This window comes from Mustelus asterias, chromosome 14, assembly GCF_964213995.1.
Source record: "Mustelus asterias chromosome 14, sMusAst1.hap1.1, whole genome shotgun sequence".
NCBI classification, from domain to species: domain Eukaryota; kingdom Metazoa; phylum Chordata; class Chondrichthyes; order Carcharhiniformes; family Triakidae; genus Mustelus; species Mustelus asterias.
In genome coordinates, this window is record NC_135814.1 from 82,915,018 (window position 1) to 82,936,463 (window position 21,446).

Here is a 21,446-nt window from a genome sequence, read left to right on the forward strand (position 1 = left end):
TGTCATTGCGCTCAAGTGCAATATAATGGTCGGTGGGCACATGTGGAAGTCTGAAGTGCGTCTGCTGATAAATAAGCGGGCAATTGCAATTTAGCCCATTAAAGAAGCAATTGAAGGTAATATCACGTGGCCCATCTACTTTTATCATTGGCAGACGGGCCAATTGGACTGGCGGCCTCGTGTTTTTGCAACAAACATGTTCCAGGGCGGGTTAAATGTCCAGGGTGATGCAAAATAAAAGATGTTCCAAGCCTGAGGTCCTATGAGATCTGTCAGCTGTTTCAATTTGCAATGTAAATACCGTTTGCAGCATTTCTTTGAGCTCATTTCATTTATATAGCACTGCAGCTCCCCGAGGCAACTCCACACCAGCTGCCAGCCTTCAGGGAGCTCGCTGGAAACACCCACCCTCATTCTGCTCGACGCCAACCTCCTTCCACCCTGCAGCGCTGAGTCTTCTCAGCAGGCATTTCATGTCATCTGCCAGTTAATTGGCCAACCAGCGTCAATCACAGTTGGGGTCCAATTGTAGCCAGAAACACCTATTGTGTCGCTTCCGGGATCACATGTGCCCGACAAGCTCAAAATTCAGGCTGTGGTGTTACAATTGAGGGACATGGGCCATCTCTAATTATCCTCGAGAAGTTGATGGTGAGCTGCCTTCCTGAACCGCTGAAGTCCATGAGGTGTAGGTATATAGCCATAGTGCTGTTAGGGAGGGAATTCCAGGATTTTGACCCAGTGACAGTGAAGTCATGGCAATATATTTCCAAGTCAGGATGGCGAGTGGCTTGGAAGGGACATTCTAGGTGGTGATGTTCCTATGCTGCTCTTGCCTTTCTAGATGGTAGCGGCCGTGGATTTGAAAAGATAGCAATGTTTCAGTTGCTTCATGGAATCAGCAAAGTCCAAAATGTTGCCAGTCAGCTGTTTTACTACCAGGTACATTCAAAATATTACTCTTTCACTTGCAATATTTTGGTGCATATGGCGAATGCAATAGAACTTGTGGAATGCAGGTGGAAATACTCATGAAATGTGGTTTAAAGCTAACTGCAGTATAATATGGTATTAGATTTTTTTTCCCCAGTAGTATAATATTTGAGTACTATTCACTACATATGCAACTTCATGACAAAAAGATGTGAGAGCTGTCAAATTTTGCCTGATAAGGCTCTTGTCAAGTACCTTGGGGTGTTTTACTATGTGAAAATGTGCTACATAAATGAAAGCTGTTTTGTTAAAAACAAATTGCACTAAAGAGAGCCTTATATTTACAAAGCAACCTTCACAACGTCTGAACACCCCAAAGCTCTTTGTACCTAATTAAGTATTTCAAGTGTAGTCACTGTTTAATAAAACTGTCAGTTAACTTGCACATTGCAATCTGCCACAAACCAGGCTATGATGAGATAATCTGTTTACTGAAAGATCAGCCTTTTGGCGAAGATCAAGTGTAGTAGCACCCAGGGAGCCAATGAGGTTAAATTGAGGCTTCACTTGATGCAATGTTTTAAAGCCATCTGGGCCTCTTTGGCTAAGATGAAGGGCAGATCAAGCCCGGGAAAGGGTGTAATACCTCATCCTGTCAGCTTGGATCTTGTTGATCGAGCCCAAGATGGAATGTATATCCTGTCTTGTCAGCTTGGATCTGGTTTGTCCCTCATGTGCGGACTCTGATTGGGCTTATTGACTTTTTGATGTGGAATAAAGTACCAAAAAAAAAATTGGGCGGGACACAGGAGAGCTCTCCCACTTTCTTTCAAATTGTGTCATGAGATTCTGAGGGAGGAGATGGGTTTAATGTCTTATCCAAAAGATGGCACCTCTGACGATGCAGCATCCCCTCACTATCAACCTGGATTATATTCTTCAATTAAGGCTGACACCTAAGCCGAAGGACTGGAAGGCAATGTAAAAGGAATTTAAATTAACTAGTACTAAAGCTGAGTGGAGTGTAGCTGGGATAGAATGAATTTTCCAAGGAGTGCTGTAGATGGGTTGGATGTTATAAACAAAAATGCCAAGTCAAGATTTCTCCTCATGAAATTGTACAACTAAAGTCATCAGTCTTAAAGCAGTTTCAAATGTTAAATTATCTGCCAAGAAAAGTAAATGGTCAATTTATCTAAATTTTCCAACAGCAAACCCTCTTACAGTCCACCAAATAGTTGTTGAGGTAGAAATACTTAAGTAAATTATTCCAAATTACAGCTGAAAGGGATCTTCACATAAACATATTGTATCATATTTACAAATGAGGCTAACCATTACCTCTGTCTCAAAACAGACAGTTTTAAAGTTTGCTTTTTCACCAACTACATTATGTTGCAATGTGTTTGTGCATATTAGGAATAACACATACTAGCAAATTGTCGAAGCCAATATTCAAGCCTAATCACTAGCAGCAGATGAATTGAGAAAATACCAGAAAGCGAGAGTGGGAATTTCATTTCATTCTTTTGTTTAGGGGCATTCAAGGCAACTGTAGCATTTCCACAGCAGTCCCAGTTGAAGTTAACTAATTTGCCATAAATCAAGAATCTACTTGTTATGTATCCCTCATGTCAAATCATGTCGTGCATTTACAAGTTGGTTATTAAAAGTGTAAGCTGAATATATTTGACAGTGAAGAGTACTTCAGAAAGCTCAACAGATCATCAACAAAACTTACGTAGCTCCACATGTGGATTTCCAAGTTGCTTCTTTTGTTTGTCTCCATCACCATCATCTAAAATAAAACAACACTGAACCACTTAACGAGGGAATGCTGGCTAGACAATTTTAAACCTTCTTTAGCATATTGCTCATATATTGTTCTGTATGATAATTTTTCGGTTGAAATGAGAAGATGATGATCAGAAGAACACTAAGTTACAGATAATATCACCCTTCAATTTCATATGCATTTACACTGCAAATCTGCTATTTGGTGAAGTGTTATTGCAATGTATACTTCCACATAATAGTTGTCACTTGAAGACATATTTCGGGGAAGTCTGAAGGTGAAAACAGTTCATTGGTCAGACCAAGTGAACAGGCGACCTACATGCATCATTCAAGTTAATAAAAATGGTTAGTGATGTACCATAGGTCCTAAAACCACATTTATATGTTGATATATTTGTTTTGATATGCCAGCTCAAGAAAGACTGCTATAAAAAGAAAGTACAAACTTTAGCCATACGTTCAATTACTGGCTTAGTTTCAGTTGCTTTCATAAAACAACAACTATCTGTCAGTGGTTTATGTATCTAATCTGATTTAGGTGAACAGCATCAGTATAGTTGTTACTGCAATTATATAGATATAAAGTAACTCACTCTTAACAGCAAGTCTAAATTCACAATAAATAACTGGCATCAAACCTAAATTTTTTCTCATCTAATACATTGCATACTGCATTCATTCAGATACGAAAATTATTTTCCGTATAATAGGACACATGGGGCAGGATCTTACGGCCTCATTCATCCCGAAACCGTAAAATCCTGTTCAAGGTCAACGGATCTTTCCATGGTCCGCCCCTCGCCCGCTCCGAATCCCTTGGAGGGCGGGACGGTAAAATTCTGGCCTTGGAGACCAAACTTTGAAAAAGTGTTATCAACTTATTCTGAAAATATAGCTGATGGGCTTAGAGGGGCACTGATTTTGAAAAAAAACTTTTACACACTATATTTTAGACTCAAATATGTGTATTTTGAAACAAAATTTCCCCTCTGCTTGAAAAAGCATGATCTTCAAGCCTATCTGGCTGCCCAGTCCTCTTGAAACAGACATAAGTGTTCTGTTTCCATATGTTGTGGTAGAAGCCACAAAGTATGGCTGTGCAACTCAAGTGCTCCGAAGGAGGCTAAAGCTTAAAGCCATGTGAAAGTGCTTCTAATCTTGACTTATTATAATATGTTTTCAATTGTATATATTAAAAATATAATTTTATGTAGATAAACACTGGTTTGGTATAGAATGGTAATGTGTTATCAATTATGTACCTGAAGAAAATCATACATAGAAAATCTGAATATCTTATTTTTAATTTGCTATAATTTTGTCATATAAATGTATTGCTGTGTTGCGTTGCGCTGATACAAACTGCATCTTTCGACACCAGAGAAACTGTCATTTCACTGTTAAATTTCAAAAGTTTAAGGGTTGCAACAGTAAAAACACACATTTCTTTGACTGTTATGTAAAACGTGACCAGTAAACCTTCTACAGAAACTAATGAAAATGCTGGAGACACATATTTCATCATTGTACATAAAATATTGCAGCCAATCTTATGGTGTGCACAGGTCCCCATGTTTCCTCATTTCAGGTCTCAACCTTTTACTATACTATAGTTAATTATAAGTTGATATGTAGAGAATTGCAGGAGTAAACCATCTTCTATTGAGAACCAATGAAATAAATATTTCAATGGAGGCAAGTTTGTTTTACATGGATTTCAGAGGGCTAAGCAGACTTGCCTATCTTTAAATAGGCTTTAAGTGCCAAGTTAGTGGATAAACAAATTCAACATTTTATTGGGAAAGGATGAACAGCTGGAGGAATCTCAGTTTAAGCATTCCGATAATCAAACTCGAGAGAGAATGTGTAAACAGGTATTTAAAATTAAAAAGCGTTTTTGGGGTGCTAATAATATAGGTTATTAAGCATACCAATTCATACAAGTTGCTTGTAACAAATGACCCAAGATAGTACCTTTCACACCATTAAATAACCAAATGCATTGTGCAATAATTACATAATTACGTTATCATTAAAGCAACTACCTCATACACAACACCCAACTGTTGAGGCAGAGTGGCTCTCATTATAGAAAGCTTGTCAACAGCAGCACTGATGAGGGAAAATAAGAGTCTCTTTCAGGAATGGCATTTCCAAAAAAAAACTTTAATGGAATAAGGAAAAGTTATTATCAACAATGTAGAAGTCCAAACGGTAAATGAATTGTTATTCTATAAGTTTTAGTGAGTCAGTGACCAGAGTTTAACAGTACCTTGCGACTCTGCAGCTTGATTCTCTGCCCCTTCTTTCCCTGATTGAGAGACCTGGTAATAAGCACTATCTGCACCTCGCAAAGTTTCTTTTCTCTGAATGGACAGATCAGGGCTTTTACCCCCTGAACCTCGGAAAAATGACAAAACGCCAGATGTCTTTCTTGCTAGAAAAGAGCAAGAACATTTTTTTTTATAATTTCTAAATGAATTCCTATCCGCTTTTGCTAACAACTACAAGAAGCGAGCCAGTGGTAGCAAAGAAATGAAAGCTGTGACGCTGCTGAGCTGTTTATGCTATAATGCACTACAAAGCAGGTACTGCGTCTAAACAAGCCTTTGAAAATAAACTTACATGTCTGTTCAGAGTCAGTGCTGCGATTTCCTTGACCACTGTTGTTTTCCAAATGCCTTGCAGGGCTATTGGTCTTTGGTCTGTCAACATTACTGAAACATAGCCAACATAAGTGAAACATTCCATACCAATACTTCTTTAAATATATAAAAAAAGCTTAAATGTACAATATATCTCAATCTCTTTTCATGAATAAAAAATATCAGATTTAGTACAGAAACCTGTCCCAGCACTTTGTAGCAAACAATCTGTACTGGATACCTTTCAGAAGTTTTATTCAGTTGGTTTATAACAAAGACTGTAACTTTCCCACTGTTAAGGCACCAAAGGTAAAAAGAGTTTCCCACTATGCTGCACAAGAAAGGTATTAAACAGAAACAATGGGATATTGGTAGAATTTAATACCACCGTAAAAGGGGAAGAGCTTGAGAATGAGCAACACCATGGGCCATAACTTCCTCAGAGTGGCAATCAGTATCAGATTGCCACTCCGTCCCCAACTACCTCTGTGATTTTTCTTCTGATCCTAACTCACCCGACCATCTGACTCGAGGTGGGCGAGATCCAGGCAGTGCAGCACATCCTCGAGGCCCAGCGTCGAAGTCCAGCTCTGTCAAAGTGAAGGAGGACACACCTCCTTTAAGCGCTAGCTGCCGTAACCAGGTACATTAAAGGTCCCACTGAAATTTAAAGGTCCTTAACAGGCCAGAAAGAATGTACATGTTGGAGGTTGGGGGCGGGGGGGGGTGCGGAAATCATGGATCAGACTGTGCAAGGGATGCGGGGGAGTCAGGTGGGCCTGTTGGAACCATTCAAAGTTTACGATTCAAATCGCATATTCGGATGGTTTCTAGTGCAGGGCAATTGCACTTCTGGGGAATAGCTATGCAAATTTTACCTGTGAAGTTCCCAGAGGGATTCCCTAGTGCATCTTTGGACTCCCCACCCATCCACAATCTGGCGCTGGGGAGCTTGGAAGATATGCTCAATATAAACTGGGTGGAAATTCATTTTATTTCGGAGCCTTTAATGTAATAGAATATTTCAAAGTGCTTCACAAAGAAACAAAATCTAAACAACAAAGCTGGTCTAATTCAAATGATGGGTCACTTAGCAAAGTCCAATTTAAGAAATAATGTTGTTGAAGAATCCAGACACCATTGGGTTTGATATCATCAGTAAATACAAGAATTTTGCCTCCACAGTCTTTTCCCTGACTCCCGACTACCCCACCCCACCCACACCTCCCGGCCCATCCAAATTACTTTGCCTGTTGTACTCCTTCGTCATTCCCATTCGTCATAGATTCTCGTCCAAGATCTTCCACGGCATTTTTGTATTCCTTGCAGCTGCGGAAAATATTGATAAGTTAATGGCCATTATTTACACAATATTTGTGAAGAAGAACAACATTATAGAAACCAAACACAGTACCTGAGTGCAAATGCAATGATTGAACTTGGCTCCTTCTCACATACAGTAATTGGTACACGTTCATGTTCCCACATAAGATAATGCTTATCTGGATCACTATTAAAGAATTAAAAAGTCATGGTCACACAACCATACCAAAATCCTTTAATATGGTATATATAACATGGCCCTGGCCATTGCCTCAGAATTCCCTTTTTGAGTACTATTGTCAAATGGACAAGGCCTGAGAAATTGGGCCCAGCATAAAACTGGACATTTTAAATTAATACTGCTAAAAACTGCTTCTATGAGATTACCACAGATCAAAAGTCAACAGGGACACATACTAGAATTGTCTTGCATATCGAACAGGGTACTTCACCTTAACAATAGAGAAGTCATCATTACCCGAACTCAGACCTCTTACATATTGGATAGAGAGGCTCATACTTTACAATGGAAGAATCATTATACCCCAAAACCCATCAGGAGGTACTTAGCCAGAAGACATTATGATTGTATATGCCCTAGCATCAACCAGACTCCCTGCTATTAAAGAGATATGTACAACTAGGATGACTGGGCTAGCTTCATTGGGTGTTCATTGGCCAAAAGCAACATTCGAAGAAGTAAGGAGAAGGATAAAAACAGCCATATTCAACACAAACTCCAGAGTAGACACCACCAAACCTACTGTGATGGCGCAAGAGGGCGTGCGAGATCCACCTTTGTGCTAAGAGGACCCTGAGTTCATCTGTCGTCTTCAGCTCAGCGAAGTGAATCCAATAGCCCAAATCAATTTCACCAGAATGGCTAGTATCTGTTTCTCAGGCAATTAGCCTAGTTTGGAGAAAGTTAACTTAATCTATTTTGTAAAAATTGTTTCTTTAATCCGTGAGTGCTTTTATAAAGGTAATTTTGAATCACAGTCCTTTGTCTGTCTCAAAGTAAAAGCACTTGAGCAAATGTGACATACTGATTGAAGTAGAATATTTTACAGACAACAGTACTTAGTATAATGCCAGAATGCAAATTGCTTTAAAAATACTATTGAGTTCACAAAGGATTAGAGTTTTATTGTATTCATTTGATTTTATTAGTAACTGGCTATGTTTCATTCTGAATCTTGGGTCATTTCTAATTCTTCATGTACTTTCTCTTTATGTAGCTGTAAATGAAGAATGATCATAAATTGGGATTACGAGGCCTGGTGTTTGCGTCACTGTGATCAGCATTCATGATATCAGCTTTCACTTATTTGTAGATGTGTTTTCAAAGAATTATACCAGAGTTTGGGTTAATTGAGGAATTGCAATAAACAGAAATATGTTTGTACCTCATAATAAAAGTCTCCTTTTCAGAAAAAGAAAACTTGAATACAGGAATCAAGTTTTCATTCCACGATTGCAAAGTAGGAACTCACCAAAATTTAGGAATGAATTCAAAACGGCATCAAACACATCAGAAAGTGAAAAAATGAAACATTTTGATTTGACTTAAATCATACTGATAAGAACAAAACTTACAATGGGAAAGGAATGGAGTTATAACTGCTTCCAGGAAGTAAGTTTGCGAAAATAGCCTTCATAGTTGATTTTTCTTTCACTTGACTGTCAGTGGAGCCCAGAAGGTGTCCATCATATACATCTGCAAGTATTAAAGTAGTCTTTTAAAACTCATTACATTCAAAATCATAACATGTTGCCCCAGCCAGAAGATCAGAAGGAAACTATATATCTACATCAACCTGACTACTCTATAAAATTATTTTAATTTTTAAAAAATAATTTTGAAATGGACAAGGCTTTACCCTGGCTAGCCATTACTAAGACCAAAGGAACTTCAAACCTTCAGAAACTAGCAGGGACCGTGTTATCTTTAAAGAGATGCTAATGCCATTGGTGATGGCAGGAAATCAAATTCCAAAGAAACGCACCAACAGCCTTAACATTTTGAAAGTAGGGTTCCAGCCAAAACCTCAGAATTCCAGACCTGGGAAAATAGATCCTTTACCTAAAATGCAGGAGAATTAGTGGGAGGTATGTCACTTGACATCCCCCATGCTGCTTGAATCTGTCATATTGCCGTGGAACTGAATCCAGGCTGTCTACCATTGTACCATCAAACAAGTAGCAGCAAAAAGAGCTCTGTCCAGCTAAATGCCGAGCACTCATCAATACTGTGAACTACTGCAACATTGGGACTTCTGGGTGGGATTTTCCATGTTCCTCATGGTGTGTTTTGCAGCAGCGCAGACAGCCTGCCACTGACAGGAAGAAGTTGTTCCTGCCACCATCAATGGGATTTCTGTTCTACGTTGCCAGGAAACCCATGGTGGGGCTTCGCCGGATCTCGCCGGTGAGAACAGCTAGAACATTCCAGCCTCTGTATCTGTGCCTTCAAGACAAATTCATCACGGAGTGCCTTCTTCCATTGTGGAAGCCCTTTGCTCTGGAAAGACAGATCACCCTGCAACAGTCATCCTGCAACACACTAAAAGAATATGCCATTGAATTTTTGATTCTGGTCTTACATGAAACCATAGCTCTTATTTTTATAATGGTCTTTCCCTGAACCTCTTTCTTTCCTTTATTCCTCTAATTGTATGAATGCAAAAAGGGGTGGATGTTGCAAAATCCCATCCTGCGGTGTGTGTGTGCGTGTGGCGAAGTAAACCAACTCTCTTACTTTACCTTATCTTGAGTTTGCTGTGGGACTATTAACAGAGGATTGGATCACACTAAACTGAAGGGTTGAGGAAAATACACCCCCACATGAAATCAAAACATCTTTTTGTTTACAGACGGGTAGTGAGAAGAAATCAGGGTTGTTTAAATTAATCTTCCTCCTATCTGTAACCATGTGAACACAAAGAGATTGAAGGATGTCAAAGTCTCAAATGTACCCTTGTTCTACCCCCTGCAGCCCTTACCCCCAAGCCTTCGGGAAATTTCTACCGAAAATAACTATTTCACGAAAGTGAACCAAATATGTAGAATGAGTTCTTTGCCTCAAGGCTATTGCTTGTTGTTCAACAAGCCAAATGAATCAATAAATTACTTTACTTGAACATAGCATTTTATTATCCAAGACAGCCCACAAAAACTAAAATAATCTGTTCTAGTAAAATGAATAGGGCATTGACAGGATGCAGAAACACAAATTTGTCAATTTACTGCATTACAAGCTTCTTTAACGAGATTACAGGCGACATTGGAAAACTTTCATTATTACTCATTTTGTATCCTTTTATCTGGTCCAGAGACACAACGTAAAACCCAAGGCTGCGAACACTTAGAAGTACAAATATATCAAATTACATATACATAGTTTAGTTGAGATTACATTTTCAAGTTATCAACGGAATCCTTCAATTAAAACAGATTCCCACCAATTGCTCTTTTTTCCAACTATTGGTTATTAATGGAAAATAAAAATTCTGCCTACTGTGTTCATGTCTAAGTAATCAAACCAGTTAAATTGCATGTTTATATAGAATTCATAAAAGCTATACTATAGCTACAAGAGCAGATCAGAGGTTAAGAATCCTGTGGTGAGCAACTCGCCTCTTGACTCCCCTAAGCCTGCCACCATCTAAAAGGTAGTCATGATGTGGAGATGCCGGCGTTGGACTGGGGTAAGCACAGTAAGAAGTCTCACAACACCAGGTTAAAGTCCAACAGGTTTATTTGGTAGCAAATACCATAAGCTTTTGGAGCGCTGCCCCTTCGTCAGATGGAGTGGTTATCTGTTCTCAAACAGTGCAAACAGACACAGAAATCAAATTACAGAATACTGATTAGAATGCAAATCTCTACAGCCAGCCAGGTCTTAAATGTACAGACAATGTGGGTGGAGGGAGCATTCAACACAGGTTAAAGAGATGTGTATTGTCTCCAGACAGAACAGCCAGTGAAATTCTGCAAGCCAGGGAGGCAAGCTGTGGGGGTTACTGATAATGTGACATAAATCCAACATCCCGGTTTAGGCCGTCCTCATGTGTGCGGAACTTGGCTATCAGTTTCCGCTCAGCGACTCTGCGCTGTCGTGTGTCGTGAAGGCCGCCTTGGAAAACGCTTACCTGAAGATCAAAGCATTCAGCCTTTGATCTTCAGGTAAGCGTTTTCCAAGGCGGCCTTCACGACACACGACAGCGCAGAGTCGCTGAGCGGAAACTGATAGCCAAGTTCCGCACACATGAGGACGGCCTAAACCGGGATGTTGGATTTATGTCACATTATTAGTAACCCCCACAGCTTGCCTCCCTGGCTTGCAGAATTTCACTGGCTGTTCTGTCTGGAGACAATACACATCTCTTTAACCTGTGTTGAATGCTCCCTCCACCCACATTGTCTGTACATTTAAGACCTGGCTGGCTGTAGAGATTTGCATTCTAATCAGTATTCTGTAATTTGATTTCTGTGTCTGTTTGCACTGTTTGAGAACAGATAACCACTCCATCTGACGAAGGGGCAGCGCTCCAAAAGAACATAAGAACATAAGAAATAGGAGCAGGAGTAGGCCATCTAGCCCCTCGAGCCTGCCCCGCCATTCAATAAGATCATGGCTGATCTGACGTGGATCAGTACCACTTACCCGCCTGATCCCCATAACCCTTAATTCCCTTACCGATCAGGAATCCATCCATCCGCGCTTTAAACATATTCAGCGAGGTAGCCTCCACCACCTCAGTGGGCAGAGAATTCCAGAGATTCACCACCCTCTGGGAGAAGAAGTTCCTCCTCAACTCTGTCTTAAACCGACCCCCCTTTATTTTGAGGTTGTGTCCTCTAGTTTTAACTTCCTTACTAAGTGGAAAGAATCTCTCCGCCTCCACCCTATCCAGCCCCCGCATTATCTTATAAGTCTCCATAAGATCCCCCCTCATCCTTCTAAACTCCAACGAGTACAAACCCAATCTCCTCAGCCTCTCCTCATAATCCAAACCCCTCATCTCCGGTATCAACCTGGTGAACCTTCTCTGCACTCCCTCCAATGCCAATATATCCTTCCTCATATAAGGGGACCAATACTGCACACAGTATTCCAGCTGCGGCCTCACCAATGCCCTGTACAGGTGCATCAAGACATCCCTGCTTTTATATTCTATCCCCCTCGCAATATAGGCCAACATCCCATTTGCCTTCTTGATCACGTGTTGTACCTGCAGACTGGGCTTTTGCGTCTCATGCACAAGGACCCCCAGGTCCCTTTGCACGGTAGCATGTTTTAATTTGTTTCCATTGAGATAGTAATCCCATTTGTTATTATTTCCTCCAAAGTGTATAACCTCGCATTTATCAACGTTATACTCCATTTGCCATATCCTCGCCCACTCACTCAGCCTGTCCAAATCTCTCTGCAGATCTTCTCCGTCCTCCACACGATTCACTTTTCCACTTATCTTTGTGTCGTCTGCAAACTTTGTTACCCTACACTCCGTCCCCTCCTCCAGATCATCTATATAAATGGTAAACAGTTGCGGCCCGAGTACCGATCCCTGTGGCACGCCACTAGTTACCTTCCTCCAACCGGAAAAACACCCATTTATTCCGACTCTTTGCTTCCTGTCGGATAGCCAGTCCCCAATCCACTTTAACACACTACCCCCAACTCCGTGTGCCCTAATCTTCTTCAGCAGCCTTTTATGGGGCACCTTATCAAACGCCTTTTGGAAATCCAAAAACACCGCATCCACCGGTTCTCCTCCATCAACCGCCCTAGTCACATCTTCATAAAAATCCAACATGTTCGTCAAGCACGACTTTCCCCTCATGAATCCATGCTGCGTCTGATTGATCGAACCATTTCTATCCAGATGCCCTGCTATCTCTTCTTTAATAATGGATTCCAGCATTTTCTCTACTACAGACGTTAAGCTGACCGGCCTATAGTTACCCGCCTTTTGTCTCCTTCCTTTTTTAAACAGCGGCGTAACATTAGCCGTTTTCCAATCAACCGGCACTACCCCAGAATGCAACGAGTTTTGATAAATAATCACTAACGCATCCACTATTACCTCTGACATTTCTTTCAATACCCTGGGATGCATTCCATCCGGACCCGGGGACTTGTCCACCTTCAGTCCCATTAGTCTACCCAGCACTGCCTCTCTGGTAACATTAATTGTATTAAGTATTTCTCCTGCTGCCAACCCTCTATCGTTAATAAAGCTTATGGTATTTGCTACCAAACAAACCTGTTGGACTTTAACCTGGTGTTGTGAGACTTCTTACCATCTAAAAGGTACAGGTCAGTAGCGTGATATTCTCCACCTGGATGAATGCAATTCCAACAGCACTCAATAAGCTCAACACCATCGAGGACAAAGCAGTGCATTTGATTGGCGTTCCATCTACAAACAATCATTCCTTTCACCAATAATGCACTGCAGGATCTCACCAAGGCTCCTAAGACAGCACTTTCCAAAACCACAGATACTACCTTCTAGAAGGACAAGAGCAGCAGACACATGGGAACACCACTATCTGGAAGTTCTCCTCCAAGCCACGCGCCATCCTGACTTGAAAGTATATTGCCATTCCCTCATTGTCGCTGTGTTAAAATCCTGGAATTCCTCCTGTGGAACAGCACTGTGGGTGTACCTACACCACATGGATTGCAGCGGTTCAGGAAAGCAACTCACCACCACTTTCTCAAGGGTAATTTGGGAAGGGTGATAAATGCTGGCCTAACCAGCAAAACCCACATCCCATGAATGAGTAAAACAAAACACTCCAACCCTAACTCAGAATTTCAGAGAGTTTCAGACACAGGGGAATTGCCCATTTGAATCCAAATGTCCCAGGCAAATCCCACTTAGTGCTTTGGGACTTAAGAGGTCCTGAGCCCATTTTGGGGAGGGTGCCTTTGAGGTACAACCATCTGGAGGTCAGAAGTTCTGAGCCATAGCAATACAAATATGCAGTGCGTGAAAAGGATTCATAAATAAAAAGTATGAAGTCAATATTATTGAAGGTTTTGCCAATTTGTTTTTAAACTTAAGAATTTACAAAGCTCAACCTGTTTTTACCGAACATCAAACATGATCAGCAATTTAGTTACACAATGGGCCCGATTTTACCATTTTGCCGAATCTGGGCGTAGTACAGATTCGACCTCGAAATCCGCTTTCCAGTGCGCCCATACGCTTTCAGCCGGCTCCAGTCCGATCTGTGCTGTGGGCGGGGCTTAGCGCTGCCGGAACGATCGGAGCTCTAAACTGCAAACGCAGTTTGAAAAAAATTTGAAAAAGCGCGCCCGGGCTTCTTTACAGCTAAATGTTTCTGAAAGATTGCTTCCTGTTGTGTATCCTGTGTCCAGTGTACCCAGGCGGGACAATTCAAATAGAACATCAGTAGTTTGCTTTGGAAGGCAGGTCTACGCCAGGCTGTATCCTGTTTTGCTGGTTCGACCTGATGGGTCCACTATCAATATCCGATACAAGGAGCCTAAAAAAATTATTATGATGCCAGTCGATGTTTCCCTTCTGCCAGAAGCTGGAAGGAAAGCAAGAATACGCAAACGTGTTCCCAAAAGAGCTAGAATGAAAGAGGAGCAATTTGAAGATGAATTTAAAGTTGACAATTATAGCAAAATCTGAAAGAAAAATTAGTCTTCAAAATTCTGGATTTTAGAAACAACCATCACTGGACTGGTGTTGACATCAGTGGAACTTTGACAAATGCACATATTATTGTGATGTCATTAATAAGTTGTGTTTTTTATTTATGGTCTAATCCATTTATTTTGTTAAAATGTGTTTCTACAGGAAGGATACAGGGAATGAAAAAACAGATTCCTGTTTTATTTCTACTATTACATGGCTTAAATGCAAGGAGAAAATGCTTTGAATGTTAATTAGACAATACCCATTCACCTTAATTCTGTGCCTCCTGTTCCTGACTACATTTGTGTGGATTTGACTTGCATATATTTAGTTGTTTGTGTGATGTATCATTAAAACCAGTTGCAGGAAAAAAAAAGCAGAAAGCGGAGAGAGCGGCTCTCTGACACAGATCATCCTCTTGGCAGGGGGGGGGCGCTCAGATGTATCTCTGGTGGGGGTGGGGGGAGGAGGAGGGCGTGGCTCAGATGTATCTCTGGTGGGGGGGAGGAGGGGGGCGGGTCGGATCATCCTCTGGGGGGGGGTGGGGGAGGAGGGAGGTGGGTCAGATGGAGCTCTGGGGGGGCGGGGGGGGGGGAGGAGGAGGGAGGCGATCAGATGGATCTCTTGGAGGGGGGGGGCGGGGGGCAGGGGGGTCCGCTGCCACTCTGTGGGCGATCCCTCCTCCCCACCGGAGGGACAAATCTCTCCTCCCGGAGTGGCCACACGTCCGCTCCGGGAAGAGGGATTTGTTTCTCCGGTGGGGAGGAGGCATCACTCGCAGAGTGGCAGTGGACCCCCCTGCCCCCCCCCAGAGATCCATCCGACCCGCCTCCCCCCTCCCCTCCCCCCAGAGATCCATCCGACCCACCTCCCTCCTCCCCCCAGAGGATGATCCGACCAGCCCCCTCCTTCCCACCCACCCCCCCAACCAGAGATACATCTGAGCCGCCCCCTCCTCCCCCCCGAGGATGATCCGACCCACCCCCTCCTCCTCCCCCCCCAACCAGAGATACATCTGAGCCGCCCCCCGCCCCCCCGCAAACCCCCAGAGAGGATGATCTGGGTCAGAGACCCGTTGCAGGCTCTGAACCCGCTTAGGAGGTTCCCCTGCAAAATAAAAATCGGCTTCAGATTTTTATTTTGCAGGTCGCTAAAAGCGTGAATCCGGAACGGAACAGAAGAAGGTAAAATGGGATTTGATGGTAGAGTTGGGCGGGCAGTTCATTAAATCGATTTAAATGCATGCTAATGCATTTAAATTGTCGGGCCGCCCGATTCGGGCGCGGAACGGATCCGTGCCCGAATCGGGTGTCGGTAAAGTCGCGATTTGCTCAGACACGGGTGCAGATCGCGATAAAGGCCTCACGCCCGATTTTACCACGATTTCGCGCCCGAAAACGGGCACAAATTGTTGGTAAAATCGGGGCCAATAAGTGATTTTAGCAAAGGGAAAGTAAAAATAAGCCAAGGCTATTAAACATCAACTTAATAAAAGATAAAAAGGCTAAATTCCAAAATATTCCTCAGTTTCAAACCAGAAAAAACTCTTCTAAAAATGACTAAGTGTGGGGTGATTGCGATCTGATTCCCGTCGGACAAGCGTCCATTCTCACCCAAAATGACACGGTCATTTTTGGGAAAATTCTGCCCTGTATCTTTTACTACTTTTACCAACATGGACACATAAATGCATTCACTTATTTTATGAAAATTCACCCCTAGTTATTCATCCCTAACTTGGGCCACCTGCCAAGTTTTCATTGGAGGCTTCATTAGGGGCCCATAAAACAGCTGAAAATATCGTTAAAGATTTGGCTCGTCACTTTATGTAATCAGATGAAACTTTAAAGATCCACCACAAATTCAAAGTAAAGCTGGTTTGTTTGTTTTTGCATTGAAATAGGACCCAATTTCATGTTGGCTGATGAATCAATGAAGATGCATGGGGATCAAGAAAAAAGACAGGTTTTACTTAAAAGTGAACCGAGTACTTGGCCTAAATGTTGGGAGGCATATTCCTTTTGTACAGTGCTGAATTGTTGCATCAAATTGGCTGCTATATGGAGAAGTTCCAAAAGTGTAATGAGTAGCATTCTAGAGAAGCAAGTAGAAGAACTGCTGTCACCTGAAGAGCATCTCAAAGTGACTGAGGCAGCCTATTCACCCAATCTCTTAAATATAAAAGACCACAGACAGGAGAGGAAATAGAACTGTTTAGAGAGAAAACAAAAGAATTGAGGAACATCACCATGAAAGCAAGTTTCCAGCAGGTTTTTGTTTTTATTCCTTATTCATGTCACTGACACGGCAAAGGAATTTATGAATTACTTACCGTCAGCATTGTTGGTATCTTGGTCACTGATAATGGACACTGTTGGAATATTGGGCCCAGCAGACAGTTGCTCTGTGCATATATCGGGAGAGGAGGGTAACTGGGAGTTGGCATTGTTTGTAGAGTTAGCTGCCATACTAGTCAATAAGCGATCTTCTGTAAAACAGAATTTACTTTCATCACACAACAGTTACAAAACTTTGAGATCACAAAAGCTGGTGCTAAGTTTCATCAACTATTTTATTACATCTGCAAATTACGTTGAATACACTCAAAATTAAAAAATCATCAAAATAATGAGATTCAACTTATGCTTGCAGATTTTTTCCACCTAATAACTAAGTACACATTTCATTTAAAAGTGCATATATATCATTGTGCGTAATAGAGGAAAAGACAGCTGAGATATTAATTCTATAGTGAACACAATACAACTTCAGTTTCTGATCACATTGAAGATGTTTTGAGAACAGCCAAAAAAGTGGTCTCACAACCTTTTGTATATGGGTACAACTTTGTGCCATGCGATAAAACATACATGTGCACCCTCAATGACAGTTAGTGTAAATATGTCACTGTGAGTTATTGCCAAGCAAAGGGGAGGGGGTTTCCGACAGAAGGAAACCAAGAAAGAGAACAACTTTGGCTGGTTAAAAAACAGAAATAAGGCAAAACTCAGGCTGGCACAGATAGTGGATCATGCCAGGGAGAACTCTTCCCATTCTTCCCACCCAAAAAGAGAAGAAATTGATGGTGAAAACGGGAATACAACATTTCAGAAAAATTTTACTTCACACATAAATACAAATAACTTTGGGCAGTTTACTTGTCAATTAGATTTACACTTCAACCTTCCAAATCTAGGTTTCAGGCAATCTTTACCAAACAACAGCAGACTAGAAAGTTGTATTTGAACATGCGGACGCTATAGTTATGAAAGCCCACCAACGCCTCTACTTTCTCAGGAGACCAAGGAAACTTGGCATGTCCGCTACGACTCTCACCAATTTTTACAGATGCACCATAGAAAACATTCTTTCTGGTTGTATCACAGCTTGGTATGGCTCCTGCTCTGTTCAAGATCACAAGAAACTACGAAGGGTTGCGAATGAAGCCCAGTCCATCACGCAAACCAGCCTCCCATCCACTAACTACACTTCCTGCTGCCTCAGAAAAGCAGCCAGCATAATCAAGGACCACACGCACCCCAGAAATTCTCTCTTCCACCTTCTTCTGTCGGGAAAAAGACACAAAAGTCTGAGATCACATACCAACCAACTCAAGAACAGCTTCTTCCCTGCTGCTATCAGACTTTTGAATGGACCTACCTCGCATTAAGTTGATCTTTCTCTACAACCTAGCTATAACTGTAACACTACATTCTGCACTCTCTCGTTTCCTTCCCTATGTACGGTATGCTTTGTCTGTATAGTGCGCAAGAAATAAAAATTTTCGTTGTATACTAATACATGTGACAATAATAAATCAAATCAAATCAAATAAAATCAGTTTGGAAAAATCTGTGTTGATAGTGGTACTTGGTTTAAGCTCAGACACAATAAAGGATTTTTCAAACTGATCAGATTTTGAAAGTGACCATACAAACCTTTGTCTCCATTCGGTAATCCTGAGGAAGAATTGCGTGGAGAAGCATCCAGTACATTGCTCTGTGAAAGACAACAATGACAAGCCATTAAACAATGCACGGTGGCACAGTGGTTGGCACTGCTACCTTACAACTCCAGGGTTGGCTGTGGCCGGTAATGTACCAGTGATGGTGCTAGGAGAGATTGACCGCACACAGGCAGCGGAACCCCCCTGACCAGAGATTGAGATGTCACACCCCCTCTCCACCCCCTCCCTCCCAGGGGATGAGACGTCACACCCCCTCCAGGGGATGAGTCGTCACACCCCCTCTCCACCTCCACCCACCCTCCCCCCCCCACCCCAAAGGGATGAGACGTCACCCCCCCCCCCCCCCAGGGGATGAGACGTCACACCCCCTCTCCTCCCACCCACCCCCCCTCCAGGGGATGAGATGTCACACCCCCTCTCCACCCCCCCACCCGAGGATGAGACGTCACACCCCCTCTCCATGCACCCCCTCCCCCGGGGATGAGACGTCACATCCCCTCTCCTCCTCCCACCCCCCTTCCCGCCCTGACCAGAGGATGACCTGGGTCAGAGAGCCTTTGCAATCTCTGGTCCCGCTCTTCGGAGGCTGCAGCGGCAACTTCAGACTTTTATTTTGCAGGTCAGTAACAGCGCGGATGTGGGTCAGGCCAGAAGATGGTAAAGTGGGATTTGGCGGTAGAGTTGGGCGCGCAGTTCATTAAGTCGATTTAAATGCATGCAAATGCATTTAAATCGTTGGGCCGCCCAATTCGGGCACGTGCCTGACCCGCGCCCGAATCGAGTGTTGGTAAAGCTGCGATCTGCTCGGATTCGGGTGCAGATCGCGTTAAAGGCCCGACGCCCAACTTTACCGCGCGCCCGAAAACGGGCGTCAAGTTTTGGTAAAATCAGGTCCTTGGTGTTCAGGTGTGAAATTGGAAGATGAGTCCTAGTGAAGCCAGGAGAAGAAATAACTAACGTTGGCTTTACTGCTGGAACTCATTTGAAATTTTTCAGAAGACTGAGGGAAAAGGCCTTTGACATTTGCTGAACAATACAACTCAGTAAAAAAAGGGGAAACAACCCATTGGAAGTGGGACTGTTTAAAGACCGAAATTCCACATGATGCAAGCTACATCGAAAATTCCTTCAGCTACTCCAATCATTGGAAAATAAGGATGAGAAGTGTGAAATTAAAATAGACAATTCTGGAAATACTCAGTGGGTCTGGCAGAATCTTCAGAGAGGGAAACAGTTAGCCCTTCAGGTCGATGACCTTTTAATCAAGTCACTGACCTGAAACATGAATGCTTTTTTTGCCATAGCTACTGCCAGACCTGCTGAGTATTTCCAGCATTTCCCATCTTTATTTTAGATTTCCAGTACCTGCAATATTTTAGTTTTTTATTAATGGGAATCTCAGTCTCAAATTCCGAAAAACCACCATTGCTTTGCTGGCAACAACTTTTTGGGGTCAGTAAAGAACCTCAAGAAACTAGAAACTGAGTGCTTATTGACGTATTCATATTAACTCAATTAATCAAGAAATTGAATACCTTGGTTTCTTCAGTTGATCTCAATCTGCCTGGACTTGGTGGTACTGTTGGTCGCTTCCGTCCTTTCTCTTGTTGAAATAGATCCTGTAGCCTACAAGAAACGGTTTTTAAAAATACCAGTGCTGTGCTACAAAATTTAACAGTATCTATTTTGTTATCCCTAAATGAGGAGATGGTAGTGTAGTGTCAATGGACTAACGAATCATTAGTGCAGGCTAATGTTATGGAGACACGGGTTCAAATTTCACCAAGGTAGCTGGTGGAATTTATATTTAAATTCATTTTAAAAAATCTTGAATTGAAAGCTAGTCTCAATGATGGTAATCATAAGTCGTACAGGCCCACTGCAGATGCGGTGAGCCATTCAAACATCCACAGACTTTGGTGGGACTAGAAGATCTCGCCAAGAGAGGCCAGAAGATTCTCGCCCATGAAACTAACATCAATTATGTTATGCTAACGGTAAGATACTTGGTAGTGTGGATGAACAGAGGGATCTGGGTGTCCATGTGCATAGATCCCTGAAAGTTGGCACCCAGGTTGATAGGGTTGTTAAGAAGGCGTACGGTGGGTTAGCTTTTATTGGTAGAGGGATTGAGTTTCGGAGCCAGGAGGTCATGTTGCAGCTGTACAAAACTCTGGTGCGGCCGCACTTGGAGTATTGCGTACAGTTCTGGTCGCCGTATTATAGGAAAGATGTGGAAGTGTTGGAAAGGGTGCAGAGGAGATTTACCAGGATGTTGCCTGGTATGGTGGGAAAATCGTATGAGGAAAGGCTGAGGGGCTTGAGGTTGTTTTCGTTAGAGAGAAGAAGGTTAAGAGGTGACTTAATAGAGGCATACAAGATGATCAGAGGATTAGATAGGGTGGATAGTGAGAGCCTTTTTCCTCGGATGGCGATGGCTAGCACGAGGGGACATAGCTTTAAATTGAGGGGTGAGAGATATAGGACAGATGTCAGAGGTAGGTTCTTTACTCAGAGTAGTAAGGGCGCGGAATGCCCTGCCTGCAGCAGTAGTGGACTCGTCAACATTAAGAGCATTCAAATGGTTATTGGATAAACATATGGATGATATTGGAATAGTGTAAATTAGAGGGGCTTTAGATTGGTTCCACTGGTCGGCACAACATCGAGGGCTGAAGGGCCTGTACTGCGCTGCAATGTTCTATGTTCTATGTTCTAATTATAGTAAAAAATCATCTGGTTCACTCATGTCCTTCAGGGATGGAAATCTGCCTTCCTTACCTGGTCTGGCCTACACGTGACTCCAGATTCACAGTAATATGGTTGACTTTTAACTGGCCTCTGAAATGGCTAAGCAAGTCACTCAGTTGAAGAGCAATTAGGGACGGGCAACAAATGCTGGTTTTGCCAGCGATGCTCAATCCCATGAGAGAATTTTAAAAAATGAATCCTTAATGCAAATTAAGACATACCACGCCTTTAGTAATTGCATCAATTAAATTAGACATTTGTCAATTAAATATTATTTTAATCTTATTATAATAATCAGGTGGCATGATGACATACAACATACCTTGTAAATAGCAGGCTGTAATTACCATT

At 42.2% G+C, this 21,446-nt stretch overlaps 1 protein-coding gene across 4 annotated transcripts in view; it reads right to left on the reverse strand.

Moving 5' to 3' along the window:
• The window catches only part of pikfyve (phosphoinositide kinase, FYVE finger containing), a 161,840-nt gene that overhangs the window by 19,747 nt on the left and 120,647 nt on the right, over window positions 1–21,446 (reverse strand). For 3 of the 4 annotated variants that reach the window (XM_078228703.1, XM_078228706.1, XM_078228704.1), the window contains 9 exons: window positions 19,880–19,970; window positions 18,316–18,376; window positions 16,710–16,865; window positions 8,295–8,415; window positions 6,790–6,885; window positions 6,621–6,704; window positions 5,356–5,447; window positions 5,003–5,167; window positions 2,675–2,731 (listed from right to left, as the gene is read on the reverse strand). In XM_078228703.1, the coding sequence (XP_078084829.1) occupies window positions 2,675–2,731; window positions 5,003–5,167; window positions 5,356–5,447; window positions 6,621–6,704; window positions 6,790–6,885; window positions 8,295–8,415; window positions 16,710–16,865; window positions 18,316–18,376; window positions 19,880–19,970 (923 nt within the window). The remainder of the gene's footprint in view (window positions 1–2,674; window positions 2,732–5,002; window positions 5,168–5,355; window positions 5,448–6,620; window positions 6,705–6,789; window positions 6,886–8,294; window positions 8,416–16,709; window positions 16,866–18,315; window positions 18,377–19,879; window positions 19,971–21,446) is intronic. The other variant, XM_078228705.1, reaches the window with a different exon arrangement.